The sequence below is a fragment of the Panthera tigris genome, chromosome B2 (assembly GCF_018350195.1).
Source record: "Panthera tigris isolate Pti1 chromosome B2, P.tigris_Pti1_mat1.1, whole genome shotgun sequence".
Classification (NCBI taxonomy): domain Eukaryota; kingdom Metazoa; phylum Chordata; class Mammalia; order Carnivora; family Felidae; genus Panthera; species Panthera tigris.
Genome location: NC_056664.1, coordinates 136,073,330 through 136,091,733, shown reverse-complemented (window position 1 = coordinate 136,091,733; position 18,404 = coordinate 136,073,330). Strand labels below are relative to the sequence as shown.

General features: G+C 37.9%; 1 protein-coding gene across 16 annotated transcripts in view; it reads left to right on the top strand.

Moving 5' to 3' along the window:
* The window catches only part of SYNE1 (spectrin repeat containing nuclear envelope protein 1), a 470,028-nt gene that overhangs the window by 337,491 nt on the left and 114,133 nt on the right, over positions 1-18,404 (top strand). For 11 of the 16 annotated variants that reach the window (XM_042987332.1, XM_042987340.1, XM_042987339.1 and 8 more), the window contains 7 exons: positions 258-392; positions 1,329-1,438; positions 6,150-6,306; positions 9,256-9,387; positions 9,584-9,739; positions 10,298-10,507; positions 15,328-15,429. In XM_042987332.1, the coding sequence (XP_042843266.1) occupies positions 258-392; positions 1,329-1,438; positions 6,150-6,306; positions 9,256-9,387; positions 9,584-9,739; positions 10,298-10,507; positions 15,328-15,429 (1,002 nt within the window). The remainder of the gene's footprint in view (positions 1-257; positions 393-1,328; positions 1,439-6,149; positions 6,307-9,255; positions 9,388-9,583; positions 9,740-10,297; positions 10,508-15,327; positions 15,430-18,404) is intronic. The other 5 variants (XM_042987338.1, XM_042987336.1, XM_042987347.1 and 2 more) reach the window with 3 other exon arrangements.

Here is an 18,404-nt window from a genome sequence, read left to right as displayed (position 1 = left end):
AAAGCCTAGCCTCTAAGTAGACAGTTTCCCCCTCAAATATTTGAGTATAATCATCTATTTATTGTTCTCCTTTCTGCAAATACCATAAATCCAATGGGTTTTGTGTTACCTTTTTTTTTTTTTTTTCCATTGTGGTTTCATGTCCGAATGGATCTACTTGGGTATCATTATACAGACCACACTAAAGTAGCATTTACTCCATTTGGTTAAGGTTTTTCTGTGGGGAGTATGACTCTTGAATTCTGCCTCATTAAAAGCAGGGAACAGCCCAAGAGAAGGAGGAGAGCCACGCCGACCTCACCGCCAGTCAGAGCCCCGGTGTCCAGGAATGGCTGGCCCAAGCACGGACTGCATGGGCCCACCAGCGACAGAGCAGTCTCCAGCAACAAAAAGTAAAGCATTTCTGACCTCTCTGCCAAGCAGACACCTTGAGAGAAATGTTTTAGATGGACAAGTTACTTCTGGACTAAACACAAAGCCCCCCTTTATCTTCTCTTTGGACAGAAACGAGGCCTGGCTAACTGTTTCAGCGTACTTTCTTATGAGCACTAGAGTGGTTGGTCCTTTTCTTTAAGAAAAGCTTGTGCTCAGGTTTACAAATCGCGTGACTCAATGATAATCTGCCTTATGAAGGTTACCTACCCTATTTTCACCTTTGCCCTAATTTGAGCCTATCTTAGGAAGGCCTTTGAGAATTGGCTGAGTTACATGTTTTTTAAAACTCTATTAAAACCGCAATTTATTTTTCACTTTTATGTAGATACCATCACAAAATAGGATTGCAAATTATTGGATAGTGAAACAAACAAGCTTTGTTGAGTAAGAATGATTTCTCATTGATACCTTCTCATTGCTATGCTATGGGGCATAGCAAAATCTTTTATTTTCTCAAACAGAAAAGATATTTTTTCATAAGTAGTAAAAAAGCAAAACAAATCTATTGATTGTTCAATTTATCAAGGAAGTGGGGATTTCAAGGATTTGTCTCAGTCAGAATAGGCAGTATTGTGCACCACTTGAGGGCGCCATTGTCCAGCAGAATTTTTTTTCCTTTTTTCTTTTTTTTTCCCCCCACGGATTTCCTCCCCCCGCCACCCCCCCCCCCCCGCCACAGGATTTTTCAGATATCTTTTATCAAAGTCAGAGAAAGGTATAGAGTATTTTGGAGGCATGTTTGTGCATTTATCTAAACCACACCTTTTATGCAACGTCCAAACTTGTAAACTTAACTACAGGAGTTGTCTGAGAATTTTCGAGACATAGAACCATGATTATAGGGAACAATCACAAAGTACCTAATGTTTTCATTTCTCCTTTTCCTTGAGCAGGAGTTGGAACAGGAATTAGCAGAGCAGAAGAGCCTCCTGCGGTCAGTAGCCAGTCGTGGAGAGGAAATTCTCACCCAACACTCAGCTGCAGAGACCTCTGCTGGCATTGGGTATGTTTCAAAACACTTTCTCCCAACTTGCCCTGATTGGAAGAAATGTAAACGTCTCACTCAAAACTTTATTTTAAGCATCTGCGAAAATTTAGGCATTTTGTTTTCACTTTATGATATTAAATTTACTTGCATTTAGAACCTTTGCTGTGCAGCGTGAGTGTAGCTAGTAATTATGATGGCTGATGGCCGACTTGTTTACCCTCTTTCCAGGATGCTGAGCATGTCTATCCAAAGAAGATGCTTATGATTTTATTTTTTATTATTTATTTATTTATTTATTTATTTAAAGTTTGTTGATTTGAGAGAGCATGAGCAGGGGAGGGGCAGAAGGATAGAGGGAGATAGAGAATCCTAAGCAGGTTCGGCACTGAGCCAGGGGCTTTATCTGACAAATGCAAGATCGTGATCTGAGCCAAAATCAACAGTCAGACGCCTAACCAACTGAGCTACCCAGGCACCCTAAGTTAATTTTTTAGAATCAAATAAGAAATGCATTCTAAAATCAGGTCCAGTGTGTTTCCAACTCAACGATTATAACCAACTGCAAAAGTGTTTTCTGTAAAAGAACTTGTCTATCCCAGCATCACTCCGAAAAATACATGCATGTATGTGCCTTCTAAATGTCTTGATTTTTCTTGATGATGTGTGTCTGTAACTTCTACATGGAAAGTCATTGAGTTTTGAGAACTGGTTTGGAAGGTGAGACTGAAAGTCTCATACACAGAAAAGTGTTAAAAGAAAAATTAAGGAAGTTGGAGAATTTTCAACTTGAAGATGCTGGTTTAAAAGGCAGGAAGGAAAAGGAACCACAAGCAGAGTTGAAATCTCCCTGCGTTTTGAGTCAGGTCTCGGTTTTACACCAGCTCTACAGATGTTACTGTGGAAAAGTAACTCAACTCTGAACTTCAGTTTGCTCATCTCTAGGATTAGAGTGATAATCGACCACCTCCATTTTAGAAGGGTTACGAAAGCAGTAGATACAACTGAGAGAATATGTATGGAAAGTTTAAAATCCAAAACATTAAAAGTAAGTTTCAGTGAAACCTCTGTGTTCACGTATTATAAAGGTTATAATTAAGTAGTATCCTTTGACAACCATAATGTGGCAACTAGCTTTAACTCCACTGACTCCAGTGTTGTTGTTTCTGAACATTTATTTGGAGGAAATAACCTAAAGGAGGGAAATACATATTATGGAGATGACTTTTGAAATATTATTTATAATACCAAATAATAGAAAAGATGGAAATACCTACCAGTATAAAAAAGCCTGGGAAAAATTTTATGCATATGTAATCTTAACAAAAAATTATATAACAATACCAGAAAATGTGTATGTGATTCTAAGTTAAAATATGTTATAAAATTGTATGTATAGTACATGTGTGGGCAAAAAATAGACTATAGAATGTAGATTATCAAAACCAACTTTGGAGGGGCGCCTGGGTGGCTCAGTTGGTTAAGCATCCAACTTGGGTTCAGGTCATGATCTCACAATTTGTGAGTTCGAGTCCCTCATTGCACTTTGCGCCGATAGTATGGAGCCCCTTTGGGATTCTCTCTCTCCCCCTCTGGCTCTGCCCCTCCCCCACTCTCAAGCTTTCTCTCTCTCAAAACAAACAAACAAACAAACAAAAAAACCCAACTGACTTTGGAGAGGATAGAATTGGAGATTTTTCTTTTTTTTTTTTTTTTTGCAGTTTAGTCAACGCTCATGTAATGTTACTGACATAACATCAGTGTTGACTATGTGTATATATGTGTATATTTACACGTGCAAATGATAGAAACCAAACTACAAGGCAATTGCAATAGACATTATGACAAAATATATAGGAATTAGTATGTCATTCGAGAAAAGAAAAATGAAACAAAAAGTAAAAATATTGATAAGACTAATATATATCAATTTAAAAGAGTACAAATGGAAACTATTATGACATCGATAGTCAGGAATTCCATTAAAATACCCTTGAAACTGTAAAAATTGTGTTAAAATAATAAAGGAGTTTTAAAAATCTTGATTGTTTATCATGCTTAAAAATGCTGATGAAGCCATAAATACGTGTGACTGTATAAATCCAAAAGGAGAAATGCTGTTCCTTCCATGCTGACTCTAAGTCAAGACTTGCCTTCACTTTTCATTTTCTATTCTGTTTCCAATTCTTCTAAAACATTTATTCATCTTTCATAATTTTCTGAATATTTTTGCCAAATCATATTTTTACAAAGAACCCATTCACACATAGCCTCCTCATCATATGAACAGTCACAAAAAGTAGAAGTAGGAATCTTCTGTAACTTTCTTGCCATGATATTTTTCTTTCCTTGGCCTTTAGCTTTGGAAAGGGCCCAAGTGAAAGACAAACAACTATAAATTCCTGTCTCAAATACAAAAATATTTTAAAGAGAAATTTGCAGGGCAATACTGCTTTATACACAAGATGCACTTTACAGACTGATTATAAATTTTTAAAGTTTTATACAAAATCTTTCGAAACGTCAGTCTGTTTGATTACAGTTCAGCCATGCGCTTCAAGCCTCTGGGTAAATAAGCCAAACAAACAAACAAACAAATGTAAATTAAGCAATACCCAGAAACCAAAAAAATATATATGTATTTTTTAAAAGAGCAAAATAACATTGCTAGGGAAAATAAAACTTGTATTCAGACTTTAACTTATTAGCTGATTTCTAAGACTATCATATATGAATTGGTTTATGTAAGAAAACCCCAATGGGAGGGGCATGGGCATGGCTTGCTTCATGGGTACAAATTTAATATGTAAAGAATAAGTACGACGTGATATACAGAAGCATTGATGGAGGGGCCTTCTAAGATAAGGAAACTCAATTGGATATTAATATAAATATCAAAGGGAAAGAATATTTTTCAGGGGAAATGAAAGGCTTTGTTCTAATCAAAGACAGATTTGCTGGTGGCACTTTATATGTGTCAATGATTAAGTAAAACAATATAAAAATTTACTATCCCCTGGTTTTGTACTAAATTATTATGCAAATATAAATGAATTAAAAATGATGCATTACAGGCCATTACAAAAGACATCACAATAAAGAAATCCAATTTCGTAAGAAATTTAAAACTTGCTTTTTGTTTAAAAAGCATTTTTAAAAAACACACAGAGAAGTCCAGAGATTAATATGATAAACAAAATTAGATATACCAACTTGATTTTAGCACGTTTTCACTTAATATTACTTTTTAAAATCAATCCATGCTGATACATATAGATCTAGTTCTTTCATTTTAACTGCTTAATAGTATTTCATCTTGTGAAAATAGTTTGTTCACCCATTTTTTTATTGTTGGGCATTTACCTTCCTGCTACTTTTTTTTTTTTTTTTTTTTTTTTTGCTGTTATTAGTGTTGTTGAACTTAACCTTCCTGTGTGTCTCTAAGTGCACAGGTGGGGGAGATTCTCTATTGTATTCTAGAAGTAGAACATCCTCATTATAGCCTTATAGATAACTTTAAATTTTTTTTTAACATTTATTTATTATTGAGAGAGAGAGAGAGACAGAGCATGAGCATGAGAGGGACAGAGGAGGGGGAGACACAGAATCTGAAGCAGGCTCCAGGCTCCGAGCTGTTAGCACAGAGCCCAACATGGGGCTCGAACCCACAAACCACGAGATCATGACCTGGGCCGAAGTCAGACGCTTAACTGACTGAGCCACCCAGGCGCTCCAAGATAACTTTTAAAGGCTTACTTCAACAGACTTACCGAAAGAAACTATTGTATTCATTACTTATTCTGACAAGAGTAGACTTTGGGGTAGTGTATAGTATTATCCTGCCAATGAACTTGTTATTATTATTTTTTTTTTTTTTACTTAAGCAAAAGTTCTGTCAAAATATTAATTACTATCTAGCATGTCTTTCAGATGACATGGTTCTAGTTAGGTCTTTAAAACTCCTGACAAATGAGGATCTACTGGAACTTGGGTCCCCCAGACTGTAATCATTAGGTCCCATTTATTGAGTGGCTATTATGTTTGAGGTAGGGTCATAGGCATTATGCCTGTCTTCTCTAAATGTAATTCTCATATTTTTGCAAGATAGATACTTTCTTCATTGTAAAGAGGGGATAATTGAGGCTCCGGGGAGTGAAGCAGATTACTCAAAATCACAAATCTAATGTGCTGGAGCAGAGATTCCCACCCAGATCTGTCGCACCCCCAAAGCCGATGTCCTTCTCTGATGCCACCTGCTGCCTGTCATTAAAGATGATACTTCAGTGCCTTCCTTCCACCCTCTGTACTTCTATTCCATGTCCTGAAACCTTGTCTGGAGCATTTTCTTTGGACACAGGATAAAAACTCTCAATAGACTAAGCAACATTTTTAGAGTTTTTAGATTACTTTGCAGGCTGTTTGTTAAAGGACAGTACTCTAATTGTATGTACCTTTCACATTCTAAAAGTTACAGTTATTTTTTATCTTTAATACTGAGCTGTTTTCAATGAATTGTTGGGTTATTATTGTGCTCATAGTTCAGTTAATATGAGAATATATTTATTTGTCTCAAGTTTTCTATTTAACTGATATTTTTAAAGGGTAAGCTAATGACTACAATAATCTAGTTCCAATTTTAGAGGCCAGATTTAGTATATACAATAAGTTTCCTAGAGCTTAATGCCTTTTTGCACACATTGTAAACTTAGATTATTTATTCTTCTAATAGCGAAAAACCTGATGTGTTATCCCAGGAGTTGGGGATGGAAGGGGAGAAATCAGCCTCTGAAGACCAGATGAGAATGAAATGGGAAAGCCTACATCAAGAATTTAGTACCAAGCAGAAACTACTACAGAATGTTCTGGAACAGGAACAAGAGCAAGTGGTATCCCAACGTTTTGCTTTTATATGTTAACCAATACAAAAGATGGATAGCTTATGCAAATAGAATATAACTGTGCAGTAATCTATGCATTATCAATTCTAAAATGAGATGTAAGTTATTCATATTTTTCTTAACAAGCATATTTCACATTTCCCTGAATAATTATGTATTTATATGTGGACATTTATTTGATTTCTAGATACTATTTTTCTCAGAGATGATTAATAGCTGATGACTCATTAGAATGAACCATTAAATTTTTAGCACTTCCCCCTTTTTTTTCCACGACCTTGAGAATTAGGGTTGCAAATCAAGGATACATACATCTAGGACAAGAGAAACTCAACACAGTTGGTTATTTTCTGGAAGTAAATGGTCAAGTTATCTTATTTTCCATTGCTGTCCCCACTATTTAATAGTGTCAGAAGATCTTAATGAGCAGCATATTGGTACCTCAGTGGATCCAAGAGGAAGGAGAAGCCAGTGGTCAACTAGAATGGTCACTGATCCACCTGTAGGCTTGTTCCCAAGATGGGTAGATACTGTGTAATGTTGGACTTGGTTTCACCATGCAAGGCACATCCAGTGGAATTGAATACAGCTACAGAAGGTTCCAGGTAGATGATAGCTGTTAGTTCACTCTAAGCAGAGCCAGAGAATAGTTCAGAGTCAGAGGAATCCACCCTGGAGAGAGCTAGTACATAAGGTGGGAACCCAGGCAGGCCTGCAATATTGACCACAGCTATGGCCCAGGATTTTGAAGCTAGAAGCCTAATCCTGGGTCCTGGGCCAGCAATGCGCATCTGGGCCATTCTTTGATGCCAGTATTATCACAATAAAGTCTAGGTCCTTTACTGTGGATCTGAGGAAGCTGCTGTTTGCACTCCTCCGACTAGGACTAGCTTCAGGGCTGGGAGAGACTGAACCCAGAAGTGAAAGGGTGTCAGTAACTGCAGGGCATCTGGGGAAGGAAAGGCAGGGGCTGACAGAGCAGGCACGATAAAGCAGGTACAGCTTGTCAGGATCACCTGAGATACGGTAATATTCAGGATACGGCCTGAAGGTCACAGTGTGTCCCCTTATCTGTGGGGAACCATGTGTTAGTGTTCCATAGCCATTCCTGTCTACCTCATTTCACAAACCCTTATGGCATGCCACCCTTTCTTACTCCTCTACTCTGGCCAGGAGCCTTCTTTGTCACTGTCCACAGGAATAGTCACCAACACCAGCCCTGGGGAACATAAAGCATCCCATTTGTGGAGGTAGCTATCGCAGAATCATCTTCTCCCCTGACAAGTGGTGCCTCATACCTTTTGCATTGACCTCCTACCTGCTTAAATTAATCCTTCTTCACATCCTTGATCAAATATTTCTGACACTTACAGCCTGAATTCTTGATTCCTGACGTAGCTTTCCTGGACTTGACTTCTGTCTCACCTTCATGTTAGAGTATTTCCCCATGCCTTTGACTATATGGGATATTTACAGTCTTTTCTGACTATCCTAAGTCAGACAAATGTAAGGCATTTGTAGGCATATTCATGTTTCCTTACTATTTTCCATTCATTAAATGCCCAACCCCTGGAATCTACCTATTGTCCATCCAGCCTAAAGCATCTGTGTGATTCATCCAACATTGCAGACTTCCTGGGTGTCTCCTCCATTACCCACTCTTACCTCAGAGACCTACTTTTTCTGTCCATTCCTTGGTCACCCCAACATCTTCCATGTAACCCTATCGGAAAGGCCCTGCCTGCTGCCACCAACATTCCCACGTGATTCCTGGACAGTTAGAAGTTTACGTTCAGGTTCATATCTCATTGCCCTTTGGAATTGGAAAAGGAAAGCATTGAATGTACTTTATTTTATAGCATTTTTTGCATTTGAGTGCTTTCTTTCTGTAATTACTGGTCATTTGTCCTAAGTGCCTCCTGGGTGGTTTTCTTCTCTTTGGTGTGAAGAGGGAAAAGGTGAGGAAGAAGCAGTTTGAGAGCTTCCAACAAGAAAGGGGATGATCATTTAGTGAGTATATTTGGTGTATTAAGTGTTATTACTAGCAACACTCCGGTGAGGTTGACCTTATCTCTACTTTGTGGATCTGTAAACTAAGGCTTGAAGAGATTAGATGATTTCTCAGGGTCTCGCAGCTGAAAAGAGGCAGAGCTGGGATTTGAATGCAGGTCTGTCCAACTCCGAGTCCCTCCCCCATTCCTAGGAACCTGTAACCCAACCAAGGAAATAGTTTATACATTTCTGAGAAATTAGGTAACCATGGTAGGCTCCATAAGCAGGAATTAAAAAGGAAGCCAAAGTAAAAAAAAAAAAAAGTAGAAAGCCATTGTAGTAGGTGTGGAATTTAAGGTGATAGATTTTAAAGGGTTTGTGGTGGATGTTCTAGCTACAGCAGGAAATGAGTTGGGCATGTTTAGAGGATAATGAGTAACCAGCCTGAAAGGCAAGGTGAGAATGAGACATTCTATAAATTATGGGAGCGGGGTTTGTTTGGAAACATTATTCAAAAGTTTGAGTAGTAAGTGGTATCATGTCCTTGTCAGGGAGACACTGTGTGTGCCTGTAAGAGTTTAGGAGAGATGAAGTGAATAGGCATCAGCCTAGGTCTGGTATCTAGGAGTGATGATTTCATCATGAGTAGTTTGAAACCAAGAAGACCAGGTGAGAGGAAGGCTGTGATAGATTTCAGGCATTTTTCCCACTAGTTTTGTTGTTGTTGTTTGTGTGTGTGTGTGTTTGTTGTCCATCAGTGGAAATGTTACCATTAATTTGGTCACCATGTGTTAGAAGACATGGTATGTTGAAGCAGTCATATTTCTCTAGAAGAGGTTTCTATAAGGACGGTTTTTCCAGCATCTGCTTCAATGTGCAATTCTAAATGACGAAACCCGAACATAGTACGTGGACTCTTGAATAAGTGCCCCTGTTTACCTACAGCTCTACAGCAGGCCAAATCGGCTCCTGTCTGGCGTGCCACTGTACAAAGGGGATGGGCAGACCCAAGACAGATCTGCAGTGACGTCTTTACTGGATGGATTGAACCAGGCGTTTGAGGAGGTCTCGTCCCAGGTAGGGCTACACTGTTGGTCTGTTCATGCATCTTGGTCTCCGTGAGGTTGGCCCACCTTTGGGCATGAACGGCAGAGACCCTACACTAGTGATTAGCCCTGAAAGGCAGAGCCGCTGCACCATGGCATCTCATCCTGGTATTTTTCTTTGATGCCTCAGACACTGTGATTCATTCCGTGTCCCCCTCTTTTTTCAGGGCGGGGGGACAAAGAGGCAGAACATTCACTTGGAACAGAAGTTATATGATGGGGTCTCCGCTACCTCTACATGGTTGGATGATGTGGAGGAACGCTTATTTGTTGCCACAGCACTTTTACCAGAAGAAACCGAAGCTTGCCTCTTCAACCAAGAGGTACGTTTGGCAGCTGGGGTCTGTGAGTATGTGATATTACAAAGCACTTGAAGTTTTGGTATTGGATAAAGCAGTTCTGGTAAAGTACAAATCAGGCTTATTTCCAAGCAGCATAACGCAGAAGAGAACTGCCTAATGTAAAAAGCTCCCAGAGGTATTCATGAGTTGCATGTTCATTCTTTATCTTGTGTATGTAGCAGGAGGAAAATAGTGGAGGACTCTTTGTAAAAAACTTGTTGTGTATCACAGATTTTCTGCGTATGAAACACAGGCTAAAAAATAGTGTATGAGTTTCTAAATAGCCCTTTACAAATCTCATTTTTCACCAAAGACATATTATTATTAGCTAATGATGTAAAGTTTCTGAGAAAAATCTCTCCAACAGCAACTTGCCTAATATTTATAGATGTGAAAGTGATTCATCTTGCCTTTGATAGAATTATTGCTGAATAGTAAGGGAGATGTATATAGTGGGCTTTCTGTGAGGAAATGACTTGGTTTGTGTATCAATTCTGGGATGTAAACATTGAAATATGCTTTCTCTTTTATCAACCCTAGACTCTTGCCAAAGATATTAAGGAAATGTCTGAAGAAATGGATAAGAACAAGAACTTGTTTTCCCAAGCATTTCCAGAGAATGGTGATAACCGAGATGTTATTGAAGACACTTTGGGTTGTCTTTTGGGCCGGTTATCCTTGTTAGACTCAGTAGTGAATCAGCGATGTCATCAGATGAAGGAAAGACTTCAGCAAATACTAAATTTCCAGGTAAGACATTATCAAGAGACACTTGACCATTCTCTAGCTATATTCGATAATAAGCAGGATGTCTTAATGAGGTATGGTATAAACCTTTACTTTTCCCCCCGCAAATGTACCCTGAAGAGCAGGAACATTACAGAAAAACAAGGGAATAGAACCCTAGGATTAGAACACTAAGAGTTTTATGGTCCTAGAAATGGAGGATTGAGAAGACCAGCCAACCAAACTAAGGGCTGAAAGGGACTTTATATTCAACCAATAAGTCATACGACTATAGTTATAACTTCCAAATGATAATAGTGAAGTGTAAAAACATATGACCAAAGAAACATCAGGAAGTGCCACAGTACAGAACCCCAGACTCCAGTGCGTAGGAGCCATTGAAAGTGACCATGGCCTAGTTACTTCTACCTGTGTTAAAAATGTACAGTGACTTCCCAATCCTAACTCTGGAGACTTCGTGCCTTTCAGCCCTAGACTAGAGTTCTGATGCCAGCTGAGTAATTGTCTGCTTATGAAACTTTTCCTTTGACTGTAAACTTCAGCAAATGCAAAAAGCCACTGATAAACTTTGAGTTGATTTTAATGCCTAATAAAAAGCATTCTTCAGGAATACTTAAGTTTTAATTGAGCTTTATTTTCAACAAACATACAAGATTTATAAAATAGATACATGTAATTAGGGCCAAGAGTTTGGTACAAATTTTGATTTGTAAAAAATTACTGTTAAAATGTCCAGAGTAGCATCAGACACAAAACAGGGAGTTTTCTAGACATTCATCTAGAGGGACAAATTATCGTTGCTTTCCAGCAGTTTGTATTCTTAAAAACTACAAAGTAAAATTACCAGAAAAAATTGTGTATCGTTTTGTTATTCACACAAAAAATTCACACATATTATTGTCTTCAATCTTTACAACATACCTATTAGCTAAGCATTGTTCTAATATTCATTTGCAAAGTTAGAAGAGAAAAATTAAGGGTAGTCTCTAAAACCAACCATCTTGGGTTCAGATTCTGGCTTTGTTACCTACCGCTCTACATACCCTTAGCTGCCTTAGTGTCCTCAGCTATTAAGTCACACCCATAGTAATTGTCTCTTGGGATTTTGTGAGTATAAAGTTAGTTAAAATGTGTAAAATACTTTGAACAGTGTCTGAAACATAGTAAGCACTCAGTAGGTTTTGTTATTGTTGTTAATAGTAGTATTCATTATAACACATGTAGAATCTGAAACCAATATAAGGGTTCACTTACTTCTCCAAGACTATTCAACCACCAAAGGAGCACCTGGGTGGCTCAGTCGGTTAAGCATCCGACTTTGGCTCTTTCCATGATCTCATGGTTTGTGAGTTCGAGCCCCGCGTCAGGCTCTGTGCTGACAGCTCTGAGCCTAGAGCCTGCTTCAGATTCTGCATCTCCTTCTCTCTCTGCCCTTCCCCAACTCACTCACTCTCTCTCTCTCTCTCTCTCTCTCTCTCTCTCTTTGTGTTTCTCTCAGAAGTAAATAAACATTAAAAAAATTAAAAAAAAAATAAAAACTAGAGCCAAGAGTTGACTCAAAGAATATTTTTATGTTTTATATTGTTAGGGTGCCAACAGGGGATATGGAGAATAGTATTCCTATTCAAGATATATTTTGAAGGCAGACTCAATAAGGGTGCATTTGTGTGTGGTTTAGATATGGAGCATGTGAAAAAAGGGCACTGAGAGGCTCAGGTTGGCAGGTCTGGTGGATAGCAGTGCCATAGACCAATGGGCAAGGCTGCGTCACTGGCTGGACATAGATGGGCTATAGAATTAAGATACTCAGGTGAAGAATCACAGTACACATTTGGCTACCAAGTCTGTGGCTTAGAGGAATGGCCTGGACTAGATATGTGTGTAGGTTATGTTGGGTAGTACGTAGAGAGGAAAGCATATTCCACTTGGAATCAGAAAAGTTGGGGTTGATTATTTGGGTATTTTGTTTTGGATGTGAGATCTGATTGCATCTTCAGGTATACTCCATCTGTCTAAAATCAGCAAAATTGTTGGGCAACTTATGGAATCTTGTTTCATTACTCTAAAATTCACCTTGCCCAAAATAATACACTGAGTTTCAACAGCATTCTGGTCTATCAGCCATGAGCGAGGGGGTTTGAAAGTACAAATGTGTGTATCACTCGGAAGCATATTTCCCTTTTTAAATTACATTTGCTATGATAGCGTGTTTAGTACTTTAAAATTTTTATTGGTAATTATAGCCAGTCAGAGTAAAATATGAACTAAGCATGAACACTCTGAAACTGATTTTCCGTAGAGAACCAAGAGGAGAACATGTAATCATGAAATTCTCTTTAAATCATGTTCTCTATTTTTCTCCTGCCAACAAGTTTCTACTTGTTGGTGGCCAGCTCATGAACAACAACTGACATTTCAAAATGTTTGTGTTCCAATTTAATGGAAAGAAATAGTTCCAGGGCTAGTGTAATTAAAGGTCAAGTCACAAACCATTGTGTTTTACTTTGCACCAGGCACCTGGTATATTGTCAGTGCTCAGAAGTTAATGGAATGATATGCCTTTGTTTTCCATTTAACTTTTGAGTATTAGCTTTTGCCAGAATGTGAACATTATCCTATACTCACGGACAGTCTGGAAGTACGTGTTGATGTAATGCAAATGTATCTTATCTCCATGGAATCACAACAAGTCAGTTACCGACTGGTCTGTTAAAAAAAGTTTTTGCCTATAGACTTAACCCCAAATAAATTTAGTGGACATTTTTATAATTGAGTATTTTAAGTTATTTAAAAACTGAAAAAATGAAAGAATTCTTTATAAATGGGTGAGGCAGCACATAAAACTCAAAACCTTCTGTATACCTGTTTGTCAAAAAGCAAGAGTCCTGCCTCTTTATGTCCTATAAGCAATGCCAATGACTGTATAATAAAGCTTGTGATGTCTGATATGTGTGCAATGTAGACCTACCTTAACTGTCCTGCTGTGTTCCACGTGTAGTAACAAAAAATGGTTACAGTCTTTGGATTTTCATTTTTAAGAAAATGTCAGCATTCATATGGTTATTAATACCTCCTAAAGTCTTTTATTTAGTAATTTTTAAATCAGTCATATTATCTGCCTTACTGTCTTCTTGACTGGCTCCTGCCAGTAATTAGTGAGGCCTCCAGAAATGTGAACTCAGTTTTCCATTACCTTGAGTAGAATAAAATTAAGGCAGAAAATATGCTATTAAATGTGTAAACATGATGTACAGGAAATATATCCACAACTTCGTTTCTTTCTTTTTTTTAAGTATTTATTTGGGTACTCTCCATACCCAATGTGGGATTCAAACTCACGATTCTGAGATCAAGTCGCATGGTCTTCCAACTGAACCAGCAGGTGCCCCCACAATCTTCGTTTCTAACTCATGATATATTATTTACACTTATCTACTCATTTAGAAGAACTGCGTTAATGTTCTAAATATATGTAGCTAGTAAAGACTTTTTCTTTTGAATCTGTTCAAATGAATGGAAAACATCTTTTCCTAGGCATACAAACAGATAAATATGTCATCGTTCTAATGGCCCACATGGCCTCCCCCTGAGCACAGTTAAATAATACAAACAATGCTATAATTCATAAGCAGAAACCTTGTTTCTGGCATCATTTTTTCGGGGCTGTTATAACAGTCTCCTAGTGAATCCACAACTAGGTTTGCAGACTGGTTTGGGTTTTGGTGAGTGACAATTATTCCCTCTTAGGATCTAATGCTTTTCTCCAATGTTCGTGTTCAGTGTAATTTTTTTTTTCTTTTTTCTTTTTTAAAATTTTACTGCATAATTCACTCACTGTTTTGTTTTCTAGCCTTGAATTTTGTGTTACAAGGCTGGCACACATCCTGAAAGATGTTTTTTCTTTCTTGGTGTGATTATCCTTCTTGTAGATGGTCAGATTTTTGCATCTTGGTGATGCGTCCTCGTATATGTATCGTCAGCTCCCGGTGAAGGGGACGTGATGAGTCTAACCTCATCCTCTGCCAAACAGCCAGCCCATCATATATGTTTGCTGACCAATAAGAAACAGAAGCTTATTTGCTGACATTTCAGGGAGAAAAACTAGAAATTGTATCATTCCAAGTTTGTTCCAATTCATTATTCCCTGTAGAACTGAGCACCAAAATTGTGATCGTTATCTTTCTTTTCGTATAACTATAACGCAACATAAATATATTTGGACTTTCAAGTGAGTAATCTTTATGAACAAAAGCCTTTGCTAAGGTCTTTTTGTGTTGTCTTTTCATATGTCTTTGGTCATCGTGGATAAGATTTATTTTCTACATTTCTGGGTGGCTTTTTATAAGCTTGTGCAAATTCTCTGAAAATAGGAGAAAAAAGGAAGTGAGAGAGTGAATGAGGGGAGAGGGGGAAAAAGGAATTATAGTATTCTTAAGAATCACATTTTTTTCCCAAATAAGGGTAACATCTATAGGCAGTTTTAGTAAATAGAAGTCTTTAGTGTGATATTTCCACTACAGTGTTTAAATGTGCACCTTTATTTCAAACATGTCAAGAAGATTAGGGTGACTAGTATTGCCTTTTATTTGCATACCCAATTTCCATTTGTGTTGTGTTGGAAATGGTAAATTCTTTAAAAGCCCATTTAACACTTTAAGATAAATTGTCACCAGTTCTTTTTCCTTCCCACAGGACAGTATCGTTTCTTTTGGGCATTAAATTCCTACACCTGTATGTTATTTCTAAGAATGCGTGTAATATTTACAACCGTTTCGGATTCCCTGTTAGACATGTTAATTCTCCCTATTTACTTTCCTCTTTAGAATGATCTGAAGGTGCTGTGTACATCACTGGCCGACAGCAAATACATCATTCTGCAGAAACTGGCAAATGTGTTTGAACAGCCCGTGGCAGAGCAAATTGAGGTACTTACACAGAAGAGTGAATGCAGAGAGGAAATCTGATTTACTAAGACATTTCAAATATTGTATGAAAGATTAATGGCTCATGACAGCATTTTTGTTGGTCATACATTTTGTCTTTAAGTGCTGGGTTTGAGTGACTGGCCAGGTTCCGTGGAATCTGTCCCTCGCTTCTGTATGGAACTAGGGAATAGGAGATGGCTAGAGGTGTCAGTGACAGATGCTGACCCGAAGAAGTTTGCCACCTAACACTGAGATTAGACATGAGCCTCAAAGACCTAGGACAGAAAGTCAAACTGTCCTGGGGCGATTCCAATGAAGCACTAATGGACATTCAGAAGAAGGGCAGATTGCCTCCAGCAGGGTAGGATCGGGGGAATTTTGTAAAGGAAAATTTGAACCAGACTGAGAAGTTTGGGCACACAGAGACTGGGAAGAAAGATGTCCAAGTAAAGACGACAGCAAGAACAAAGGCATAAATGTTGGACAATTCAGAGTGCTTCTGGAGAAAAGCAAGGAATCCTATTTAGCTGACTTTATGATGAATGAAAACAACGGAGGGGAAATAAGTTTGGATGAGTACATTTGTGGCAGCTTGTAGATTCTTTAGCATGTCAGAATATTTGGACTTTCTTCACTTTTCTCTGAACTTTATTGATTGCATATCTCATTAGTTAAAAAGATCAGCACACACCACAAGTATTTGTGTGTTTACTTATTTATGAGTTATAAGCAGGTACTGTGTTAGAAAGCACATACAAAAATGAAAATTCGAGAGAATACGGTTGAATATAAATGAAAGACCTAGCGTTTCACCCTCACAAATCATCTCATACACTTTTTTGGGTACTTGCACTCACCTTGGAGACCACTGGCAGTGGAGAGTCACTGGGGATGTTTGAAGGTGAAAGTGAATGTCAAGGCCAGATCCTGCTCCTGGATGGTGGACAGGACATTGCCAGGTCAGGAAGCAAGATACACCTCAAGAGGCTTCACTGAGCTGCACTGATGAGAAGGAAGGAGAATTCTAACTAGTGTGATATCACTGAAAACAAGGAGGAGAAAAGAAATGGAAAGGATGTTTTGTATAGTATCTCCCATTTCATAAGCTAAATAATTTGAAAAGTGTGTTTTAATGGAATTTCTTAACCTAATTTCAGTAGACCTCTAAGGGTTCTATGAGTAGACTACAGAGAATTATTTGTGATACAGATGCCCTGAAATATTTCTCTAGATAGAAAGCTAGATCTATCTGTCCATCCATGGGAGACTTCACCTAAAATAATTTGCAAAACTATATGTGAATGTCCATTTTTCTCGATCATAATTTCATCTGTTTTTTAAATCCCTCATTTTCCCCAAATTAAAAAGCATTCTTCTGTGTCCTATCTTCTACCTAAAAGGAACTTTTTAAAATTTATACTTTTTTAAAATTTTTTGGCTTTTAACATACCTGATTCCAAAAAAAAAAAAAAGATTTCAGCAACTATAGTGATGGTTTTCCTTGAATTTCTTTTTTTTTTTTAATGTTTATTTTATTTTTGAGAAAAAGAGAGACAGAGCGCAAGCAGGGGAGGAGCAGAGAGAGAGGGAGACACAGAATCTGAAGCAGGTTCCAAGTTCTGAGCAGTCAGCACAGACCCCAACGTGGGGTTCAAACTCACAAACTGTGAGATCATGACCTGAGGCAAAGTCGGTCGCTCAACTGACTGAGCCACCCAGGCGCCCCAATTTTCCTTGAATTTCTAATGTGAAATATAGGATATGTATGATCACAAGTAACATTTTTTACTAATTATTGACCAATATCACTAAAGTGAATTCCACAGATAAAAATAAATAACTATACCATTTTTTTGAATAAGGGGAAAGCTGAATAAGGGGGAAAATGTGCTAATTCCATCCTACCCTCAGTTAAAAAGGTAATAATAGCAGGAGGCATGAGAGTGACACCTCGGTATATTCATCTTTTGAGCCATGTCATTCTGATCTTGAACAGACATGTCCCCATAAGCCTGACTTCCAGGGACTTCCCTTTACCATCATTCTGAGAATTTCCGTCACTTCTCCCTCTGTTGGATCTTTTCTTTTCTGAGTCTCAAGTCTGTCTTTATTGTATGGCTTCCTTGTTTTGTTAGTACATATCCTTACTAAGAAAGGATGCATACTGGATACATTTTTTGATAGTTTGCATATCTGAAAATATTATTATACTATGTTCACACTTTACTGATAGCTTGGCTCACTATAAAATTCTTGCTTGGAAATCAGTTTTCTATAGAGTTTTGAGGCTTTTGCCTCATTGTTTTCTAGCTTCTGGTGTTGGCTTGAGGAACCTAAAATTGTTCTGATTCCCAAAGATGTCACGGTGGCGCTCCTGGGAAAGGGTCTGTTTTATCCACTGGGCTGGGCATTCCATAGGCCGTTTTGATTTAACAGCTTTCCTCTTTCCATCTGGAAAGTTGTCTAATGATTGATTTAATATTTTTTATTTCTCCATTTGATCTGTCTCCCTTTCTGAAACTCTTTTTATGCAGATGTTGGATATTCTGGTCCACTCTTTTAATTTTTTTTTTTGTTGTTGCTGTTAAGAGATATTTTGCTCTATATTTTGGAAGACTTCCTAGATTTCAACTCTATACTTTTCTATGGGAGTTTTGTATTTCTGCTCTCATGTGTTTAATTTTCCCTGAGCTCATTTTGGTCTCTGAACAATCCTTTATTCTGTTCTTTTTCTAATAGATGCATTATCTTTTGTAGCCTCTCTGGATAGATTATGATTTTTTGGCTCAAGTTTTATTTTTCCTGTATGGTCTGTCTCCCTCCAGCCTGCTTTTATTTGTTTGTTTACTTTAGTCTCCATCTTTTGTGTTAGAGGCTTCTGAGATTATGGAAATCTTTGTTGTCTCTTCACATTTAGGATGGAGAACTAAACAGCTGACAGAGAACTTTGTGTATGGATGTGGCTTGACAGTTTT